General features: G+C 40.5%; 1 protein-coding gene across 1 annotated transcript; it reads right to left on the bottom strand.

The window, feature by feature from the left end:
* Positions 1-1,557: 1,557 nt before the first annotated feature.
* Positions 1,558-23,449, bottom strand: fgf4 (fibroblast growth factor 4). Its single transcript, XM_030413316.1, has 3 exons — positions 23,046-23,449; positions 19,247-19,350; positions 1,558-2,092 (listed from the first exon to the last, which is right to left on the bottom strand). The coding sequence occupies exons 1-3, from the start codon at positions 23,437-23,439 to the stop codon at positions 1,916-1,918; spliced, it is 675 nt and encodes a 224-aa protein (XP_030269176.1). The 5' UTR covers positions 23,440-23,449; the 3' UTR covers positions 1,558-1,915.
* Positions 23,450-23,456: the final 7 nt, after the last annotated feature.

Here is a 23,456-nt window from a genome sequence, read left to right as displayed (position 1 = left end):
GAGGATTGTGCCTGACTATAAAAACATTTACGGAATAGTTCAACATAAGTAGAAATATGCTTAATTGCTTTCATGCTTGAGCTAGATGTTCAGATTGATATCACTCTCATGTCTGTATTGTAAATACTGTATAAAGCTACAGCCAACAACTGGTTAGCTTGACTTGGCACTAGCTAGCCTACCAATATCAAGATTATGCACCCACTTTAGATAGGGTGAACACTTTTAGCTGAGCAATTACAGAAAGGCTTTCTGCTTAAAGAAAGGGTGTAAATAACATCTTTTCAAATCAACTTCGGATCTCGTGGCTTCTGTAGACTAGTTGTATGCAACCATTTAATGTGTTTTTGTTGCTTTTTGGGGGGTTGGGGTTATTACATTTTTAAACAATTGAGCAAATAATGACTGAACTTAATTTTTTAGATGAACTTTTCCTTTAAGCTAACTAACACTTTTTCTTCAGTCTTCACAACAATTGAAATATATAAATGAAGTATACTCATTGGAAGGATCAGGACAAGCATTTTATACTGATTCAACATGAGACATGACACCTGAGAGTGATGACCTGTTCATCTGTCACTGAACAAGAAAGAAAATAAGCATTATTCCAAGATGTCAAACTTGACATTAAATCCAAAAACATTTAAAGTAGTTCTAAAGCAAGACAATGCAACTTTTGCTGAACAGTAGACCTTGAAGCTACAAATGAAAATTACAGCAGTAAAATTTTAAAGGACTGTTATTGTGTGTTTTGGTGTAATGAATTCAGCCTTTCATTTGTAAGAGTAAGACTGTGATATTTCCTCTATCAAAAGTTAGATAGAGTTACTTTAGGTCAAGGCAAAGATGACTAGGTGATGACATTTTTCAGGAGAGATCAATTTTGGCACAAAACACGGAATATGGCAAATAACTGTTCAATTTGTACAAACCTCCCCATTCCAGAACAATCTTGCCCAACAATCTCTGCCATCTCCAGCAGAAAGACTGCCACAGTCAAGGCTATGGTTCCTCCATTGTATTTCAGTTCTTTGACCTTGCCTTTACATTCCCAAATTCTCCACTTATATAATGTCAAAGGGGATGCCTCTCTCTATCTGCAGTCTTATAGGTCTGACTGAGATTGACAGCAGGAAAGTTCAGAGTTCATCCCCCCTTGGTAGAGCTATAAACAGAGCTGTGGAGGTTGTGGGGGTTTTCTACTCCCCCCTCCTACTCTTCTCCCTGCCCCTCTCTCCCTGACAGTAAGATGATACTATTTTAATCAGACTCCAGTGCCACACAAAAGAATTGAAGCATTGGGCAAAAAGTGCCACTTTTCACACCAAAAACACTCGCGCCCTAGCTCTTGCACTTCATCTCTCTCTTAGGCTAAGACCTGTTTTAGTGAACATATAAATATATAAATATATATATATATATATATATATATATATATATATATATATATATATATATATATATATGTATATAAACAAAGTGTGTGTGTGTGTGTATATATATATATATGTATATATATATATATATATATTTATATATCTATATCTCCTCATCAGTGCAAAGAAAACCAACATCTGAAGACAGGATTTCATTCTGTAGCAGCAAATATCCGATAAATTAGAAAATTAAAATATAAATAACGTGTTTAGGATCTTGGCTCTTACTGACCCACAGTAAAAACACAAGCCTTCCTAAAAAATATAAGCTGTGAAACATGAATATATATATATATATATATATACATGCACACACACACACCTACACACACACACACACACCCCATCCACACAAAAGACCATATCAAATACGATACACTGGCATACATAAAGCATAAAAAAGAATAAAGTGCATCATAGTCTGGAGTCCCCCACCCCCCATCTCCATATTGAGGTGAAGTCTATTTTTGAGGCCACTAGATTCTTGGCAAGAAATGTGTCACCGTCATGGCAGGTGACACTCGGTTTCCTCTTTTTGTTTTGCCATTCTTACTCAGGCCAATGTACATCCTTGGGTAGACCACAGACTCATAGGCATTGTAGTTGTTGGCGAGAAGCTTTTCTCTGAACTTGCACTCGTTGTTGTAGTGTAACTGAAAGAGAAAAGAAGCAGATATTAGGATTATTTGAAAATGCTGATTGTTTGAATGCAGAGACAAAACAAAGATGCCAGCACATTTTTTCTTTTTTATTGGGGGAGTGGGGAGGAGTAGTCTGCATTGTTCATAGTGATTGCTATCAGACAATTGCTTTATTTCAGGGCTATTGTACAGGAGCTATTTTAGTCAGATATTTAAACAAAAATGAGATTGTGAAATGCTTATTGTTGTGAGTAAGACAGGATTCAGGATAACATGCTTTGATTGTGCTATTTTCTCTCTGTGAGTTGAGTAATAACATGTGACCTGGCTCTTTCTAACTTAACCTATTCATTTTTGGCTATTGCTTTATGTTTGTCTGGTGTTGTATACTTTACAGAACCAGTAAGGGCTGTTTGTCCACGTGGGATGCCCAAAATTGTAAATTCTGTTTCCTATAAATCAATTAGACTCCAGCAGGCCACAAAGTGTAATTTGGCATTTCATAATGATCCGATATAGCACTGTAGATATCTAATGTTTTGTGCCATTGCTTCACCAAAACATCCTTGATTCCCAGTCAATCGAGATGCTGTATGCTCATACGCCCTCTCTTGAACACCCAAACACACACATATGGCATTTTTACATATACATCTGCCAGCCTGGCTCTCCTTGGTTTGACTTGGTACAGCAGCCCAGCAAAACTGGGAATTGCATTTCTATCACAACAATTTCCATTTCCATCACTGCTAACAAAGTGGCTCAACTAATTCAGGTCCAACACCTTTCATTTCCATAACTTCTTAACAAAAAGCTCCCTGTTATTTGATCAATTAAAAAGTTTTTCTTTATGAAGCAGTATTACAGGAAATGTTGTGGTTTTAGCAGCAGTAACTAAACATGACTTCTGAAACAGCTGAAAGTGAACATGATGAAACAGTAAAACAAAGCAGATGTTTGAAAGTACAAACGGGATTAAAGAAACTAAAGAGATTCAGTTAGAAGCTACAAAAGTACTGAGAGTGGAACATACTGACTTTAACATCTTGCTCTCAGGTTTCCTGCATAGAAATGAAAGTATCAATTTGAAACACACACTTGTTTGAGGTAGAGATGAGTGATGTTACAGGTCTGCCGCAGCCTGCACAGCCCACTCGGAGGCAGTTCAGTTGTGGGTTGGCCCTATTTTCGAGCAGGTTTAATGTGTACACGCATTAATGTGCACATGCACGAAATGAAACTCCACCAGTAGCCTCAACCAGACAAGACATTGAGTATCTGGTCTTTCAATCAAGTTCATGTACTCTGAAGAAACTAGTTATTAATTGGTAACTAATCAGCAGGAAGCCGAGCCAAAGCTCAGGTCAGCAGGTTAAGGTTAGGGTCACAAGGTCTAACGAACCACGTGATAAACTTAAGTTCTAAAACATAACAGAAGCATATCACCTGAGTGAATGACAACTGATGCTGTAGCTAGCTACCGTTAGCTAATTAGCTAAGTTAGTGTGTCTGAACCAGGACCTCTGATCATACAGGGAGTCACCAAAGGTGACAAGGCCCAGCTCAACTGAATTTGACAGCCTGAGAGTGAACACAGCTATAAACCACACTGGGAGGCACAAAATAGTTCATAGACACCTTTGACAGCACACCAACACTGTAGTTTCCTCTAGAGTTGCACGATACCCACTGTACCCACGGTACCCCGCGGTGCCAAAACGGTTCCTACTATACTAGAAATTCTACACGACGGTACTACCGTGGATTACTATACTACCGGTGCCAGTTTCCACTACATAGCGGAATGCTACTCCCTTGTAAACAAATCCACACGCAACTACTGCAACCAAACTACACAGCTGCTGAATGATTAGCTGTTTGCCTGTTACTGGTGATGTCCGGGAATATGGCTGTTTCCGCACGCTGGGTCCGCCCGTCTGTTAGCTGATTGGCTGTTTGTGTGTTTCTGCCGGCAAGAACGAACTCCATGAAGACAGCTCCGCTTCGACAGAAATTCGCTTCAAAACAAACAACAAGCTAAAGTTCTGTCTCGCCCACACATGCGCACGGCTTACAGTCACTAACATGAGACAACACACTCACCATGGCAGAGGCACCAGGCCCGAGCGGCGAGTCTGCCGCTGCATCGTCGTCAGTGGCACCACTAATTTTGCTCAAAAAGCCAAACTCCAAAAGTAACATTTGGAACTATTTTAGCTTTAAACAAGGCACAGACAGTAAAGCAATAAACGATGGCCGTCCGATGTGCAGGCGCTGCCACCAAGCTATAGGAGCCAAAGGAGGGAACACATCCAACCTCATAAAACACCTGCAGTGTCGTCACCCAGATTTATATGCATAGGCGGCCTTACCTATGTTTCAACCGTTTCAATTGAAACGGGCTCGCCCACAAAAAAATGAAACGGGCCCTGGCAGCCGAGGGTATAGCTGCGCCGATCCCGTGGGTGCTCCGGTGCACGAGCACCCACTGACAACGTTGAGCACCCACTGGGGAGCTCGTGCGTGAGGTATCGGCTGCTGTCACCGCTGTGCCGTTACAGGAAAATACTGGCTGCAAACAGTGGCGTAAGTATCGGCGGTGCAAGCGGTGCAGCTGCACCCGGGCCCAGACGCCGTCAGGGTCCCATGAAGGAAGAAAAGGGAAAAAACAAAAACAAAAAACAGCTGTCCAGAATTGCCACTGGCCCTGTTTTTTTTTAATTAAATAGCTGGGGGCGGGTCGCTAAGGTAACGCTGAGTGGCCTTGATGCCTGTCAGTCATGATGAGTCGCGTCTCGTCACCTCTCCGCTGTGTCTGCAGCTGAGCACTGTGATGCATGTCTCTCTTCCCGGGCCGGGAGAGTTATCATACCGTAAATTACCAAATAATAGCCGGGGCGTTTATTTGGGACCAGGTGGCAATTTGGGACAGGCGTTTAATTCCTTCCTCTCAAAAATCTGTGATGAAAATGTCACAAAATTCGCCAGCTTCTCTGTGAATTCTCTGGCATCTTTCTGCAAGTGAAGTTGTTGTGATGGAGGAAACGATTCGGCCGACCAGCACTTGCTGCAAACTCCTCATCTCTGCTGTCACTCACGGTGGCGTACATTTGTTTTGCCATGATTGTCTAGGTGCAGCAGAAATAAATAAATGAATGAATGAATAGAAATAAAATAAAAAACGGCCGTCCATTGGCCCATTATTGATCGGCCCACCGGGAATAATCCCGGTACTCCCGATGGCCAGTCCACCCCTGCAATAGCAGTTCTCTCCAGTGGTTGTGCGTGTGTGTGTGTGTGTGTGCGCGCGCATGCGCAGTGCGCACGAGCGTGTGCTTGTGTTTAGGGGCACAAAAAAAATATTTGCACCGGGGCCTATCACCATGATGTTACGCTACTGCCTGCAGATGTTGAGCTACATCTACACCAACAACCTGGTGGACCTGTACCCAAACCTCAGCATCGCCCTCTGACTGATGTTGACAGTCCCCGTGACTGTAGCAAGCGGAGAGAGGAGTTTCTCTCGCTTGAAACTAATTAAAACACACCTGAGGCCAACGATGCTGCAGGAGCGGCTGTCAGCCCTCGCTCAAATCTCAATTGAGCATTACGTCACAAGATCACTTGACAGAGATGACATAATTAGAGCATTCTCAGCACTGAAAAACAGAAAGGGCGGATTTCTGTAAAGGACGAGTCTGTCTGTAGCCTGTCTGTTCTTTTCCTGCACGCTGTCCGTGGTGCTAAAATAATGCGGAGCTTGTTGCGCTTACTAGGCTACTTTTGTTGCCAATTTTCAAGTTCATGATTGTCATAGGTGTTATAGTTTTGGATTGTAATACAATACCTGTTTGTGTCTTAAAATGCACATAAATATGAAAAATGCATTTGCATTTTGTTGAAAACCAACTTCAATCCTCGTTTTTTTCCCTGCTCATTCCTGGTTTCTTGCCCTATAGAGATTTTAACACTTGGTCACAATGTAACGTTTTAAGACCATGCGCGTCCCTGGGAGGCATGATTGTTGTTTAGGCAACTGCATCCTTTCAGGTTTCAATGCATCAGAGACGCATGGGCGCAAACATATCGGTAATTAAATGTTTTATGGGATAGAGCCTCATATGTAGTATTGAAACGGGCCCCCAGATGCCTAAGGCCGCCACTGTTTATATGTCGAATACCAGGTTAGTATGCCCTGTTTATTTTCTCATTGGCTAATATTAGGTTATATGCTCCATGTACAGGCTGAAGAATGAAGAGTTAAAGGATGTCAAAGTATAAAGCACCTAGAAAGTGCATAAAAATATAGTTTAAACAGGGAATCAGTTCCTGTTTATTGTATTTTGTCCTCTATGGTTTATTATGTTGGAGAAGAAGCATTATTGTCAAATATATTTTTTTAAAAGACAGTGGATTTGTTATCCTAAGTTGATTATTTATATTAGTTAAACATAAATAATGTGCAAAGGAAACTGAATGATTATATGATTTCAACCATATAAATTCTAACTTCATTTATTTGTTTTTTTATTGCTTATATGCTTTTGTTCATGTACTCTTGTTGACCCAGTTATGAACTAAAACCATTAGGACCATAAGGCTAATTCATGTTATGTATTTCCCACTCCTTATTTCAGAGAGATCCATCCAACCCAAAAGAGAAGCAACCCATGGCCAAGACCATACATTTTTTATTTTTTTATTTTAACTTTCTAATAAATGGTATTCATAAAAATATTTGTTTCAGTCTAATTCCTGCTTCACCAGTATTATGTTTATCATGCACCAAACAACATTATAAGTAATAATAAGTATTTATAACTTGTACAAATACATTGCAGTTCATAAAAATAATAATAATTAAAAAAGGCTGCAGTATCACGATAACACTTGGAACCGTGATACTTTGTCTGGTATAGTATTGTGGTTACTCATTTTGGTATCATGACAACTCTAGTTTCCTCACATTCTGTTGATAATTATCTTTATTTTTTATGTTTTGTGTTTCAAACAAAATTTCTGGCTATTAGGTGTAGGGGATAAAAAATGTGGTTTCAATCACTTATTAACTTATACAAGACCAATCTCACTGATATCGATACTATATGATACTGACACTTTTTATTATCAAAACACAGGGCTGTTTTTAAAAGGCATATTGCTTACATTACCATCTCCAGATCCTCTTTAGGGGTTGTGGGAGAGACTTAACAAGTTTAAGCTCAATTGTTCCTTTCACAGTTACGCAAGGTTATCATAATAGTTCAATTAGTTTAAATAAAGGGGTATATATGTTATTATCTTTACAGATGCACAGATCGATCGGCAACCGATAGCAATCGGCCGATAATGCCCCTATTGGTTTTGATCGGAGTTCTCAAAATAGGCCGATCAGATGACGTTTCAGTATAGAGACAGTGCATTGACTGCATGCATTCCCACTTCTCAGACCCAGGTCTCCTAAGGGGGCGTGGCAGTCTCTACATTGAAAGGCGGGCAGGCAAGGAGGGATGGGGAGAGAAAAAAAAACATCAACACTGAAAATGGCGTCGCTGGTATGGGAGTTTTACAATGTGTCGAAAAGGACAACAAATTTGCAGTTTGCAAGGTGTGTGCAAAGGAGATACCTTGAGGAGGAATACTACAAAAGAATTTCAACACAATGAACCTGAAAAGACATTTGGAAGTTTCTCACATCGAGGAGTATACTGAGTTTTTTAACGTTGGTTGCTGGTAAGGCAGAGAAAGGAAAGGAGCGTGCAGCAACCCAGACGCCACTAACTCAGCTGACTGTAACAGAGACATATAAACGACAGCAACCCTACAGCAATGACAGCAAGAAAAAGAAAGAACTAAATAAAAAGGTAATTGAATTCATATGCCTTGATTATCAGCCGCTTTCTGTTGTAGAAGACATCGGGTTCAAACGCCTCGTTACTGCTTGGATCCACGGTACACGCTGCCTAGTCGTAAATATTTCACTGATGAATGCCTGCCGGAGCTATACCAAACTATATACAGTCACATCCAAAGCCTTATGAAGGACGACAAGGTCGTGTCAATCGGCCTCACGAGTGACATTTGGAGTTCTAGTGTGAGTCCCATGACGATGCTGAGTCTAGCTGAACAGTTTATTGATGAAAAGATCGAGCTGAAGATAGTTTTTTGTTTGATTATTGCTAATGCTGTGAACTTGTTTGCACACTATTGTCTGTTATCTCCTACATGCAGACACATTGTCTTGAAACTTTATTATTTTATTATGTTATTTTGGCTATAGCCTTTTTATGTTGCAGTTTGAGTTTATTTTTTGACAGGAAAGCTACAGTATAAGCTCCATGTTGTATGTCCAAGAGAGTGTCTCTAGAGATAATGTTGCAGTTGCACATATGTCAGTGTACATAGTTCTTATTCTCATTTGTATGAAATATTTATTCTATTTTTCCACAAAAAAGCTTGTAGCTAAACTCCAAATTGTGTCTCTAAGAAAGAGCCTCTAGAGAGAGTGAAATGTTTATTGTTGGTGCACATGTTGTGTGTTGTGCACATAATCCATTTTTTATTTTAAGATTTAATTCCTTTTTCCACAGGAAAACTAAGGTTTATAGTTTACAACTTGTATCGACTCTTAGAGAGTGAAATGTTTACTGTTGTCTGTGTTGGTGCACTGCACATGTTGTGTGTTGTTGTTGTACACATAATTATTGCCACAAGAAAGCTTAAGCTAGTAAGCTACAGTTACTCTATGTAAGCTGAGTCCAAGTTGTCTCTAAGAGAGTCTCTAGAGTGTGAAATGTTGCACATTGCCTCAGCCTGCAATACAACGGTGGTCAATTCATGATACTTTCTCATATCCTAATTTTTATACTTAATAATACAATGTCAATGTTGTGTAAGAAAAATCATTAATTAAATATATAAAAGTTACACAAGACAACAATATAGAAGAATTGATTGGATTTGATGCTGTGATCGGTGATCGGCAATATCGGGATTAGCAGATACTGCTTTCGGTGATCGGACCCAAAAATCCTGATCGGTACATCTCTAATTATCTTATCATTATTTTTCATTTTCATTAACTTAATTTGTTACTCATTTAAATATTCGTACTGTCAAAATAGTTGAGATCCATTTACTCCTGTCTAATATAAATACCAGTATGAACACACTAGGGATGCAACGGTACAGTTTTCCCACAGTTCAGTATGCATCACGGTTTTTGGGCCACAGTAACGGTACGGTTTCAATATCTTAATATAAAACTACTCAGACTAGCAAAGGCAATATTGCATTGTAAAAATGATTGCACAATTCTTTGTGCATTGTCTGTGGTTACAGGAATTTGGATATTTGCTCTCTCTAGCTTCCATTCAGTAACTGCATGCACTAGTTCTTCAGCCAGGTGTTCACTTTTGTGGCTCTCATACAGTGGATGAGTCTGCAGCACAAAGCCCCTCATTTCCCAATCAAGTATCAGGGTTCTCCCCAGAAGTTTTTAGTGTAGTGGCACACCGTCAGCCGGGGGGAGGGGGGAAGAGACGGTCGTTATCGCCGTCAGCGGGGGTGACGAGCGTCCGTTCGTTCGTCCGTCCCCGGGCTCCTCGCCATCAGCCGGGGGATGGACAGACGAATGGACGCTCGTCACCGTCAGCTGGGGGACGCCTTTTTTACGAGAAGACCACGGCAGCCCACAAACACCCGCTATATAGCAGCTAACATTGAAAATGAGTATAGCGGTGCAGCGCTGTTCAAGGGAGGTCCAGCTATCGGTGGAGAGAGCAAGGTAGGGTGCTTGCCTCAGTTCGTTTTCAATATCCCCCGGTATTGTGACGGGGAAATGTACCGAAAATGCCATTGTTTGCTGTTGTGCATTGAACCGAACAGGGCGTATTGAACGGTTCGGTAAAATACTGAATATTGTTGCATCCCTAGTACACAAACACGGAGACAGTAGCCCTTTTTAGACAGAAAAGGCAGCACATTTTCTCCAAGGTGAGGGCGGCAATGTGCCGCCCTGTCTTTCTAAAATGGAGGCGTAAACATGTGATGTGACGTGAAGCACGAAGTTGGGCTGTGAACAGTGACAATTAATTTGTCTTCAAAATAAGAGCTCTACAGTGCACCCCATTGGAGTTTAGAACTGGGTTCTTAGCGGGGGGCTTTTAATTTGAAAGTAGCGACCGTTCCTAGCTTGCTGCTACAACAACAACACAACCAAACAGCTACAGAGACCGAAGAGACACTAGCATCTTCTGGATCTCAGCAGCTGTCCAGTTGCTCATCTTAATGTCCGCGGATGAAGTGATAAAACTCCCCTGCTGTCGCACAACAGTGGAGGTCATCGACACCTCCGTCCATCATATGCAGGGGCCGGCACATTGATGCTTCGGCTTTAGATATTAGGCGAGGCGGAAATAAGTGTACCCTCCGAGGCGGCAAATCGGTGGACCAAAACAGACCCCTAATATGCCGCCGTCTGTCTAAAACTGAGGACCTCGCCACCAGAAGGACGGGCAAAATGGCAGCTTGCTGCCCTGTCTAAAAAATGGCTAGTGTCAGAAAAGTTGAGTTCATACACTCCTGCCAGACACAAATACAAGAAATGGACATTATACATAGTCCTGAAATGATTCTGAAATATATCAAAGCTCTGTCTGCTGCATTGTGTTTGCCATAATTCCAGTAAAAGAATGTTTAACAGAGATTGGAATAAATGTATGAAAGTTTAGAAGTTGAATGAAAGAAAGGCCAAGAGGAAGTGACACATTACTGTTTGGTATAAAAAGAGGAAGTGTGCACTCAGGCCTTAACAGAATCACAGTAAGAATTATGTGTTGAACTTGGCTAAAAGTATAGTAAAAAGATGTACAATGTGTAACCGTGATTGAAAACAATGTATTGAAGTTTAGAAATCTAATGAAAATCTGTAAAGAAATGGTGTTGAGCTGAGGTCATGAGAAAGTGTTTAAGAACTGATCAGGTCAACATGAAGACAAGAGGAAAGGTCACGCCTTGGCCTCGAGAACAAGACGGTTATTTCATAAAGAAGCATTATGAAATCGTTAACCGTCATCAAGGGGTTATTAGCCATTGAACGGAGAGATGCTGAGAAAATGTCCTAATAAAGACATAAAACCAAGCCACTGTCCGAAGCAAGAGGGTATATAAACTGAGAAGCACGGCCTAAAGAGCGTTCTTCCACTAGCTCCAGCCTTGAATAAACACCTGAGATAGAGAATGTGAGCAGCCTAAATATCACAGAAAGGACTTCAAGAAATCTTCAGTAGAATCAGACGAGGAATTAAGATCACAACGGATTTAACATTTTTGCCAACATGCTGTGGGTTACAATTTGGATACAGGAGTACTTTTGTTCATTCTGCTGCTGTGAAGTTTGGACTTTGGGGAAATTGAGAGACCTCTGGCGGGGTTGTGATTTGCCTCAAGGACTTGGACTTTCAGCAAGAAGAGAAAGGCAAGCTATGGAAAGACCTGACCCTCACCATCTCACCTAAATTTAAGTATTTCTAACCAGGCCTCAGCTCTTTTAGATTAATTTGTTATTTAAAGTATTGTCATTTATCAATAAGTATTTTTGATAATGAGTGATTGTAACTGAAATAAGTATTGAGCTGAATGCTTTGCCCTTGCTAAAGTCTATGCAATAAAACCAACATAATATAGTTACAGTTGTAGACATGACCTGAGATTTTCAACACGGCTGCTGCGTGGTTTAAGGGTGTGCAACGTTGGATTTGTTTGGACTACAATGATACCATTAATAAATTATTTCATAAATGATTTACAAATTCCGCTAGCATTGTTAACCATAGCGATCATAGCCACGTGCGCACCAGAGCCAATCACTGCAGAGCCCGACCCCACGACACACCTTAAGAAACAAGCAGATTTATACCTGCAGCGGCGCGAGCTGGACTGGGATTTTGAAACATGTTCCTATTGGTGAAAAAAGGCACCACACCAACCAATAACAAAATTATATGGCAAAACACGTGATTTGGTTGCTGAGGAACAGGCGGAAGTTGTGGAAGGGACGGCGGCGAAAGAATGACAGCAGCAGTGACGGTGATAGAGACAACCATAGAGAGTTTTGAGAGTTGAGAGATTTTTGACATATAGCGTGTTTGTAGTGTATAGTTAGTGTGTTACGCAGCGTTTGGTGTAGTGTGTTTATTGTGTAGTGGAGTCATTTTTTTGTGTTGTGAGTCAACAACGAGGAGACTGCTGAGTGTGAAGCAGGCAGTAGAGCTGAGGGAGGCCTGAGCCTGCATTTAAATGTAAATAGTTATATATATAACTTTGTAAATTTCAAAAACTTATGCACAAATTTAGCAAACAACAATTAATATTTGCATTATAAGTAATAAAAATGGCTCGTTAAACATATTTGGGTTTTTCACAGTTTTCCTACTCTGATTTTATGTTTTTTATGATTTTAGGTCCATTGTGTTAACACAGTATGTCAAAATGAAACAATAACTGTACAGTCAGACATGGGAGGTTGTGCTGAAAATAATGACACCAAACAAGGCAAGGTTAATAGTTTTTAAGGTGAAATATAATGGTAAAAACAAAAGTAGTCAAAAACGGCCAATTATATCCCTGACATCCCAACTTCAAACACAGCCTCATTTGGCCATACTGAAAACGCTACTTAACCTCCCACTTTTCAATAGGAATACATACTTCCTATGGGCAGTGCACTAGTATTCTTAAAGGTTACTCTGGCCTACCGAATTGAAACAGTCCCTTAGTGTTCACCAAAAGCCCTTAAAATCCAACCTAGCACCATACCAAGTGCACAGATCATTTAGAGCTGCATCACATAGAGAGCTGCCATAACGGGCATGGCTGGTGGCCGTATCTGACTCAAGGACTATTTATGTCAGGTGCCAAACCAAAGGGAGCAGGGTAGACCAGTGGCGGTTCTAGACCAGTTTTAATAGAGGGGCCAGGTTGGGGCCAGCTTTTTTGTGGGGGGGTTTATACAACCCTGGAAAAAAAGACAAATCCCTCATTCAGACAAGGGATAAGTGGAACTTAAAACAGTGTTTACAATTTCAACAATTTTGATTGGGTAGTAAACTGCTGAGACACTTTATTTCTGTTTTTCCCTTCAGTTCAAAATCATTGCAAGAAATCTGTCATTGTATTATTGATGCAGATTCTCTGTCGGGGGGGCCACAGGGGGGTCTGGACTCAGAGTTGCAGGGGCACTGGCCCCTGTTGCTAACAGAACTTACGTTTCAGTGGGCTGAATATAGTATATATATATTTACTCAGTTTGCCTTAAGTATTGATTTCCCTGTATATACAGTACCTGGATATTGCCTGCATCTCCGAAAAGACCCTTCCAGTAAACTCTGTGTCAGGAGTCGTAGTGCTGAGGCATTTCCCTCCTCCTTCTGTCTTCTCTGCTGTGGTTCTCTTTCTCATGTTTTTTTGTGTATGTGTTTAAACAAGTTTTGGGTGTTGACACAGTGGTGAACAGTAGGGCTGCACGATATTGGAAAAAACTGATATATATTGTGATATGAAAAAATACAGGAATTTTCATCAGATGACCTGAATAGCACTTTATGTTATGCTGCATTTCAAAATAATAAGCATGTATATTTCATATGAGCTCATTCATGCGTGCTTGCGCCCTCCCAGAACTCCCATTCCCCACGCTGGCTTACTTTCATCTATCTATAAATGCACGGAATCTCTGTCTGTGTGTGTGTGTGTGTGTGTGTGTGTGTGTGTGTGTGTGTGTGTGTGTGTGTGTATGTGTCTGTTAGTCAAATATCTCTGCGGATAAGGATCACACTGACCCGAGACTTTCAACATGGCTGCTGCGTGGTTCAGTGGTGTGCATCTAAGCATTTGTTTGGACTGCAATAATACCGTGAATAAATTATTTCATAAATGCCTTACAAATTCCGCCGAGCATTGTCCACCAGAGCCACCACAGTCACGTGCGCACCAGAGTTAGTTAGTGTGTTATGTAGTGTTTGGTGTAGTGTGTTTAGTGTGTAGTGGAGTCGGTTTTTTGTTTAATGAGTCAGAATGAGGAGAAGCTGAATGTGGAGCAGGCAGTCCAGCTATATATTCAGCTGGAAGGAGCTCAGGCAGGCCTGAGCATTGCCTGCATTTAAATGTAAATAGTTACATATAACTTTGTACATTTTTTAAATGTATGCACAAATTTAGCAAACAACAATTTATATTTGCATTATAAGTAAAAAAAATGGTTTGTTAAACATATTTGTGGTTTTCACAGTAAAAAAATCTAACTTTTTCTACTCGGATTTTATGTTTTTTTTGTGATTTTAGGTCCAGTGTGTCAAAATGAAAAAAGAACTGTACAGTCACACATGTGAGGTTGTGCTGAAAATAATGACACCAAGTAAATAGCTTTTAAGGTGAAATATAATGGCAAAATCAAAAATAGTCAAAAACAGCCAATTATACCCTGGAATATCGGATTTCACAACAAACCTAAATATGATGTCCCACCTTCAAACACAGCCTCATTTGGCCATCCATGAAAAAGCTGCTTAACCTCCCACTTTTTTATAGGAATACACTTTTCTTACGGGCACTGCACTAATTTTTAAAAATTACATCCATCTAATTTTCCTTCAGGTGCCAGTCGGGTGTCGGTATCAATTTATAGCAGGTCGGCTCGGGTGCCGGATGTAATTTGTGCTACTGTAGGAAAATGGGTCAGATGCAGTTTTAAGTATGGCGGGTACAGGCGGGTGCAGGTTTGTAAAATAAGACCCGTGCAGGACTCTGCAGTGTGGTACCTATGTAAATGGTCAAACAAATTAGTTGTGTTACCTCTCGTTGTGGCAACAGATGCAAGGCACTGTCGACACAGAGCTCATGTTTGGTCAATATCATCCTTCTTGTAGACAAAATAATTCCAGATAACTGACGTTGCTTTTCTTTTTTGCACCAAGTCTTCGTTTTCACGTTTTTTTCTTGTTCGTCGCTCATTTTTCAATGTTGTTACCAGCGACTCACTCCATGTGCAGGGGCATGGTCTACTTCGGCACACTGAATTACAACTAATGTGATTGGTGGATCGCTGCGCATGCAGAGTCTGCATGCACAGTGTGTGTCAGGTTCCTTTGAAATTAGATGAGTTCATCAATGTGACTATTGCACACATGTACATCGCGATGGCGATGCTCAAACAATATATCGTGCAGCTCTAGTGCACAGTAGGGGTGGGCGGATCGATCCAAATATCGATAGTATCGATACCAAGGTGAGTATTGGTATCGGATCGATACTAGAGTGATGAGATCGATATTTTTGTTGTACTTTCTCTTCTATAAATTCAGCAAAGCATTTGTATTTCTTTAGAGTTTGTGTGAGAGCAGCGCCCCTCTTCACTTCTCTCACTCAGGTTCACTGTAACTGGAACTCAAAAATATATACTTGTAATGATATAGAGCCTACCTCAAACCTGAAGTTTGAATATGGCAGAATATAATAACACTTTTGTGTATCTGTTGAAGGAACATCAATATTTCTATTTAGGCTACATACAGATAGGTTATAGATTTAATTAAGTTAAATATAATTTTCTTATTTGGCTAAAATCTTTGTCTTGTGTTTTATCTTTATCATAATCATGGTCAATTAATTAAAGGCAAAAGTACTAAATCACTCAATGTTCAGGAATTTTCAAGTAAAAAGTATCAGTATCGGTATCGGTATTGGTATCGGCAATACTGGCCCTGTAATTACTTGGTATCAGATCGATACCACAATTTGCAGTATCGCCCACCCCTAGTGCACAGCTTTCCTGCACACATCACAGTTCGTAACATTTTAGATTGCAGCTGTGAAATAGCTCCAAACAATGCACCTCTTTCGTTCAACCATCACTGCATGTCAGATTAAACTAGAAAACTAGCTGCATGTGCACAGTACGCAAGTTGTGTGCATGACAGGATAACGGCACAGCAGTGGAGAAGCAAAGAGCAAGCTTACATATATTCACGACAAAGGAACGCTTTTCGACAGCTCTACTCATTTATGACTTTGTGGGTCCAGTGTAGATAAGAGAAACTGAATTGGATCATTTTGTTTCTATCCAATTGATTTGATCTTTAAAAGGAGTATGGAGGGCTGGGCCCCTTTAAGCCATATCTGACAAATTGAGTCTTTAAATAATTTATTCTATTAGTGTTATGATTTTTAATTTACATATATGGTATGATTATTGGATTTTCAAAGTTTTCGCATTTCTTCATTTCACATTTTGTGAGGTCAAAGATGTCAACCATATTCCATATTACTTATTTTACTCTTCAATCCAAACAGGTCATATATCAGCAAGCTAAGTTTTGTTTATTGATACGGTTGTCTTCCACTGAAAAAAGTAAATCTTAGAATATGTAATTGTAACATAATTAAGCCTGTGATAATAACAATAAAAAACAGTTTGTCTCTTGACATGAATATATCAAGTTGTGAATTAGTCTACATTTGTTCAAAACACAAGTCATTTAGATTTTTTTCCCTAACAAGCTGCATGTAAGTGGCTAAGCAATTTTTCTTACGCAGAACCACACAACACACAATTTGCTTGTTGTATTTACTCTGCTCCAACTGCGCCCCGTGTGGTGCATTCTGGGTACTTTCGGCATTCTGGGTACTTTGCACCAACCGCACCGGCAGGGATGTGTTTTTTTCTTCAACGCTACATTAATCAGATGGTGCAGCATACTCGGCTGCATGCAGAACACACCTGTGCAGTGTTACCTGTTAGCGAGGGGTTTTAGCCGTAAGTCAGACAGATAGACAGCGCCGACTTCAGAGTTCCCAAATATGAGGCCACTGAACAGGGGGCAGCGTGAGATGCGTGCTGCATAGATGATCTCTGTGCTCGCTAGGTAGCACCAATCACAGCATGTAGCATACCGAAATGACGGGGAGAAACTCAGCTAAATGCCCATACCATGCATTGCCACCCAAACGAAACACAAAGAATATATTCCAGCTCGAGAAAACGCTGCTACACTGATAAAAATACAGGGCTTGATCTACTTAACAAAAAGTAAGGCAACTTTTTGCATCATTTTATTACGTAGATCAAACAAGGGTTGTCTTTGTATGCATGGGCGTAATTTATGGTATGGACGGTATGGACATGTCCATACCACTTTTGGAATGACGCAGAATTGTCCCCACCACTTTTTCACAAATTGCGTTTACATAAAATAGCCTACTGTACCCTAGGCTATAGCCTTTCCCCACTGCTTCACAAACAGTCTCCCAAAGAGTATTTTGATAGCCTATCCCCTCGCAGGGGAAACAGCGCTTCTGGTAGTGATTGGTGCTTTTCCTCTTTGGTCCCGCCTATGTGTTGTGGATGTTTGTTTGTTTGCCAAAGCGCAATAATTTGAACGGAAATACGGAACGGAACGCATGAGTTGGAGAGTGGAAACAGCTCTACTGTGACTCTACTTATTTCTTGAATGTAAGTAGGAAATCTAGACAGTTGGCAGTGATGGAGAAAATGTGAGCTTGTTATTTTCGAAATTTGCATTGCATTACCCTATGAATTCCAGATGATTTCAGTTTGTTTTGCTGTACACAGACGTTGGGCAAGAAGAGAAAGAGGAAAAGTAGCAGCACTACAGATCAGACAGGGAGAGAGCAAAGTAGTAGCACTGAACAAGTAAGCTAGCCAACACAGCGCTGTGATTTGTCTTATTACACTGTAGATTCATCTTCCATCAATAATATCTTTCAAATTCACAAAGATGAAGACTAAAAATGTAACCTACAAATTGCATAGGCCTGTATTGTGATATTAAGTGCTTTTCATACTACAGGCATCAGATAGCGATGAGAGAGCGAAACATAATGAGAGAGAGGGAGAAAAAGGTGACCAGGTAAGGACTTGAACTGTGAGTTGTAATGTTATAGGCTAATTTGGCAATGATTACATAGTGGCTGTCCATACTACAGGCTGCATCAGACAGAGTTGTTGAACCACCTGAGATTGAGCACCTTAGCGTAGGACAGGAGAGAGGAGAAAAAGATGACGAGGTAAGGATTTCAGTGGCAAGAATAAGTAAGTTAACCCCATGCTCAAGTTGACTAAAAGAGGAATTTAAAAAATCACGTTTTGGAAATTGATATTAATGTTTTAATTAAACAAATGAGGAAAAATCCAATCTTTTAGGCCACACATTTTCTTTGTGAATGAATAATGTATCGTAAATAAATATGTTCTTCATTGGTCTAAATTTTCTAGCGATTGATCTTACTATATTGTAAAAAAATTGGATCCACTGACCACATGGCAAATTTATGTCCCCACCACTTAACAAACCAAACCTACACCCTTGTTTGTATGAACAACATTAATTTTGCAAGTCATGTTAACTTACTTTTGCTAGTAAAATCAACATTAATTTTGCTAGTAAAGTCAACTTAACAAGTTAAGACAATTTACTTTTACAAGGGAAGTCAACTTAACACAATTGAGTTGACTTTGTTTGCAAAAGTAAGTTGACTTTACTTGCAAAATTAATGTTGTACAAACAAAGACTACTCCTGTTTGATCTACAGGATAAAATGATGCAAAAAGTTGCCAAACTTTTTTTAAGTAGTCAAGCCCCATATTTTTATCAGTGTAGTAGCGCTTGCTCTCTGTAGTCACTGGGTGTAATTATGAAGTCTTAACTTCTCCATGGTGCCACTAATTGATTATAGTTTTATACGGTTTTCACTTAGAAACAGGTGATACACACAGGTACAACCTGTTCCTGAAAGTTTTTTTCTGGTGTAACAGAGTCATGTTTGCTAAACTAGATTTTTTATTTGAGTCTTAAATTGTGAGTCATCGCATTATTAGAATTAACCCTTTACAAGGGCTGTAGCACACCTTGGTCATGTCCTGTATATTATTCTGGGAATTTGTGAGTTTCATGAACCATAAGGTACTATAGTGATTAATTGATATCGTGGATTCCAGTATTCTAGACTCAGTATCTTCATATCACTCAGGATAAACAAATATAAAATCAACAAAGTCAGCATTTCCCAGAGACTGATTTCTGGCAGTGTGGAGAAGGATTTAAATGATGCATTAGACAGTGGCAGACAGTCACAATGTTCTACACTCACAGATCCATACAGCTTTCCTCGCCGGCTCATGGCCACAAATAGTCCGCTGCGAACGCCCAGCAGAGTCACCACTCCTCTCTCTACTGGAGAGATCTGCAGAAGACCTTTAGAGAAAACAAACCACACATACTGAAACATATTCTCCTGCTCCATAGATAGCTTCTCTTCACAAAAGATAAACTAGACAGTCAGGAGCTCATCAGAATGCTAAACAGTTTCCATTTCTATCTAAGAATTGATCTGTAAATGCTGATGAGCACTTACATCGAACAGTTTACAGTTGATAGTTTGTCAACTATTTGATGCACAGTAACAAGCAGATTGACTTTAGTTGTCCTTGTTGTCTATTGGGTCTGCCAGGTGTGGCCCTGTAAGCCTAATCTTGTTCTAGGTTCATACCTTAAACAAATATATGTATACAAATGTGTGGACTGCATTCAAACTGGGAATCTCTCTATAAAAGCGACTAACCTCTGTCTGTCTGTCTGTCTGTGTGTGTGTGTGTGTGTGTGTGTATGTGTGTGTTCCTCAAATATCTCTGCGGATCAGGATCAGGCTGACCTGAGAGTTTCAACATGGCTGCTGCGTGGTTCAAGGGTGTGCTATTTCGCATTTGTTTGGATTGCAATGATACCGTTAATAAATTATTTTATAAATGCTTTACAAATTCCACGAGCATTGTCCACCGGAGCCACCACAGTCACGTGCGCACCAGAGCCAATCACTGCACACCGTAGCCACGCGCGCACTAGAGCCAATCACTGCAGAGCCCACCACGACCCCCCACCTTAAGAAACAAGCAGACTTATACCTGCAGCAGCGCGAGCTGGACCAGGATTTTGCCGGCGGTTCGGTCCCGTTCTGTTCTGTGCATCTAAACTGACTGTTGTGGATTAATGAGACCAAAAGAGTCCGGATCGAGTCTGTTCGGGTCTGAGGAGATCCGGAGACGCGCGGACAACAAAGTGGAATCAGATCTGTGGATGTTCGTGTGTAGCTAGCTGCTAGCCGCTAGCTGCTATCCGCTAGCTACACAGCCCACCTCCCAATCGTGGCGATGGACCGGACTCACCGTCACATCCAAAACCGGACTTAGGGTAAATAATGTCCGCCACGCTATGAAAGTTGTGGGAGGGACGTAAGCAGATGATTGACAGGCAACGACGGTCGGTGTGTAGACAGCGATACTGAGAGTTGAAAGATTTGTGACATTTAGCGTGTTTGGAGTGTGTAGTTAGTGTGTTATGTAGTGTTTAGTGTGTAGTGGAGTCGTTTTTTTGTTTAATGAGTCAAAACAATTAGGAGACTGCTGAATGAGCATTGCCTGCATTTGAATGTAAATAGTTACATGTAACTTTGTACATTTTTAAAATGTATGCACATATAAATTGTTGTTTATATTATAAGTAATACAAAATGGTTTGTTAACATATTTGTGGTTTTCACAGTAAAAAAATCTAACTTTTTCTACTCGAATTTTATGTTTTTTTGTGATCTTAGGTCCATTGTGTTAATACAGTATCACAAAATAAAAAAATAACTCTACAGTCACATGTGAGGTTGTGCTAAAAAAAATAATGACACCAAGTAAATAGTTTTTAATAGTCAAAAACGGCCAATTATACCCTGGAATATCGGATTTCACAACAAACCTAAATATCCCTGACGTCCCACGTTCAAACACAGCCTCATTTGGCCATCCATGAAAAAGCTGCTTAACCTCCCACTTTTCTATAGGAATAAATTTTTCTTACGGGCACTGCACTAGTAATTCTTAAATTAAAGATGACAACTTTTCCACACCTAGAATTTCCCAGTAGTATAATTGTTGGCACAAATATGTAAACTGGATTGTTTAAGTTTTCCTCAGAGAAGTAACAACTAGGGGTGGGCGGATCGATCCAAATATCGATAGTATCGATACCAAGGTGAGTATTGGTATCGGATCGATACTAGCGTGATGAGATCGATATTTTTGTTGTACTTTCTCTTCTATAAATTCAGCAAAGCATTTGTATTTCTTTAGAGTTTGTGTGAGCGCAGCGCCCCTCTTCACTTCTCTCACTCAGGTTCACTGTAACTGGAACTCAAAAATATATACTTGTATTGATATAGAGCCTACCTCAAACCTGAAGTTTGAATATGGCAGAATATAATAACACTTTTGTGTATCTGTTGAAGGAACATCAGTATTTCTATTTAGGCTACATACAGATAGGTTATAGATTTAATTAAGTTAAATATAATTTTCTTATTTGGCTAAAATCTTTGTCTTGTGTTTTATCTTTATCATAATCATGGTCAATTGATTAAAGGCAAAAGTACTAAATCACTCAATGTTCAGGAATTTTCAAGTAAAAAGTATCAGTATCGGTATCGGTATTGGTATCGGCAATACTGGCCCTGTAATTACTTGGTATCAGATCGATACCACAATTTGCAGTATCGCCCACCCCTAGTAACAACTAACAACAGAAAACATGTATTCATTCAATTAGTCTATGATGGCATGATGCAGACAGAAACGATGCCATGCTGTCAGCCTGACTAAATCAACCATTTTTCAAATGCACAGTGAAGCAAGGATCATAGAGAACCATCTAATGTCACTATTCAATAGCCACTGTGTAATTAAAATGAACTTATTTATAATACAATTGTCTTTGCCAGTTTAGATTTAACCAAGCTATTTTAACCCAACTTTACTCCCAATCTAGGCTCAAACAACCTATTATCTCAGGCTATTTGAACAATATTTCTTCTGAGGTTTGGTGTAACCATTTACCGAATAGCTCCCACTCATCAGTCACTGTTCCAGTAGATTAAAGCCATTAAATGCAAAGATATTTGAAGAGTCACTGAACCTCTGCTGATGCAGTCTCTCACTTGGCAAGCTGATGTGTTCCAGCAGACCATGTGTTTGTGTGTGTGAGTGTGTGTGTGTGTGTGTGTGTGTGTGTGTGTGTGTTTGTGTGTGTGAGTGTGTATGTGGGAGTGTGACCTTTGTTACTGCTATCATTTTAAAATGCTTCACAGTAGCTTGAATTCGTCAAAGAGATTGCCTGTAATGTATCTCCCTGAATTTGTATGCCTTGTCTTTAAATAGTACAAGGAAAAAACAACAGGCAGCCTGTCAGCTCCACTGTATTAGGCTCCTGTCCTGCACAAGGGAGGACAGGGATTGGCTTTGACATTTTAGGTACAGAAATTTTTGAAATGCTCTCTTTATGTCTGCATGTGAGTCGGTATAGGTCTTCGTCTGGGCCGGACTGCTTGGGTTAATCTGTTTTAACAGATGAGTTTAGGCGCCATGTCCTAACTTTAGTTGCTGGCTCGCCGCTGGCCTGGATCACAGCGAGCTCTGGTTACACACAAGGCGCAAAGCACCAGCACATGCATGCTCAGCGGCACTATGGAAGGACTCCAGATGTTGGCACTAACGCCTGGCTCAATAGCTTATCTGTAGCCTTAAGTGTTCACTGACTGACAAATCTAAGCAGCATCTCACCCAGAAGCATATGGAGTGAAAAGTAAAGTTTGGGATAAGGTGTCAGCAGGTGCCCCGGGCCTAAGAGCTTCGTAAAACATACTCAAATAACTATGCAGTGTTTCAGTCATTCTAGTTCTCTAAGGGTGAGTCTGTTGAAACAGAATTTCCTAACTCGAACAAACCTTGTTATTTACGTTTGACCCCAGAAACTGTGAGAAAGACCTACGCTTCCATTAGCTGAACAGGTCAAAAGTGTAGAAATGATCGGCAGCATACTCTAAATTAGGATAAATAACTGACACAACTTACTGTGGCGGTTTTCGTTGTGTACTCCAGTAATTCTACCGTCCGGTAACACTTGAATATGAAAGCCGATCCCCACGTTGCAGTAGAGGCGCCGCAACCTTTTTATGCCCAGGAGGTAGTCGCTGTCCCGCCTTATCTCCTCCTGCTTTTCCCCCGGGATCCGCGCCAGGGACCGGGAGTAGAGAGCTTCCAAGCGATCCGCCGTCCCGTTTAGACCGGGGACGCATCCCGCCAACCCGGTCACAAGGACCAGTACCAAGACGGTCTGCAGCGCCGCCACAGAGCCCATCCCGGGTCTGGCTCCGAAAGCAGCCTCCTGACGTCTGCTTTCCCGATAAAGTGAGAGGAATAATAAGAAGCAGCGGTGCGGCAGAGAGCGAGTGGAAGTTGCGCTCATTCCCAGACCGACAGGCG

This window comes from Sparus aurata, chromosome 4 (assembly GCF_900880675.1).
Source record: "Sparus aurata chromosome 4, fSpaAur1.1, whole genome shotgun sequence".
In the NCBI taxonomy this organism is placed as follows: Eukaryota; Metazoa; Chordata; class Actinopteri; order Spariformes; family Sparidae; genus Sparus; species Sparus aurata.
This window is presented reverse-complemented; position numbering and strand designations above follow the sequence as displayed.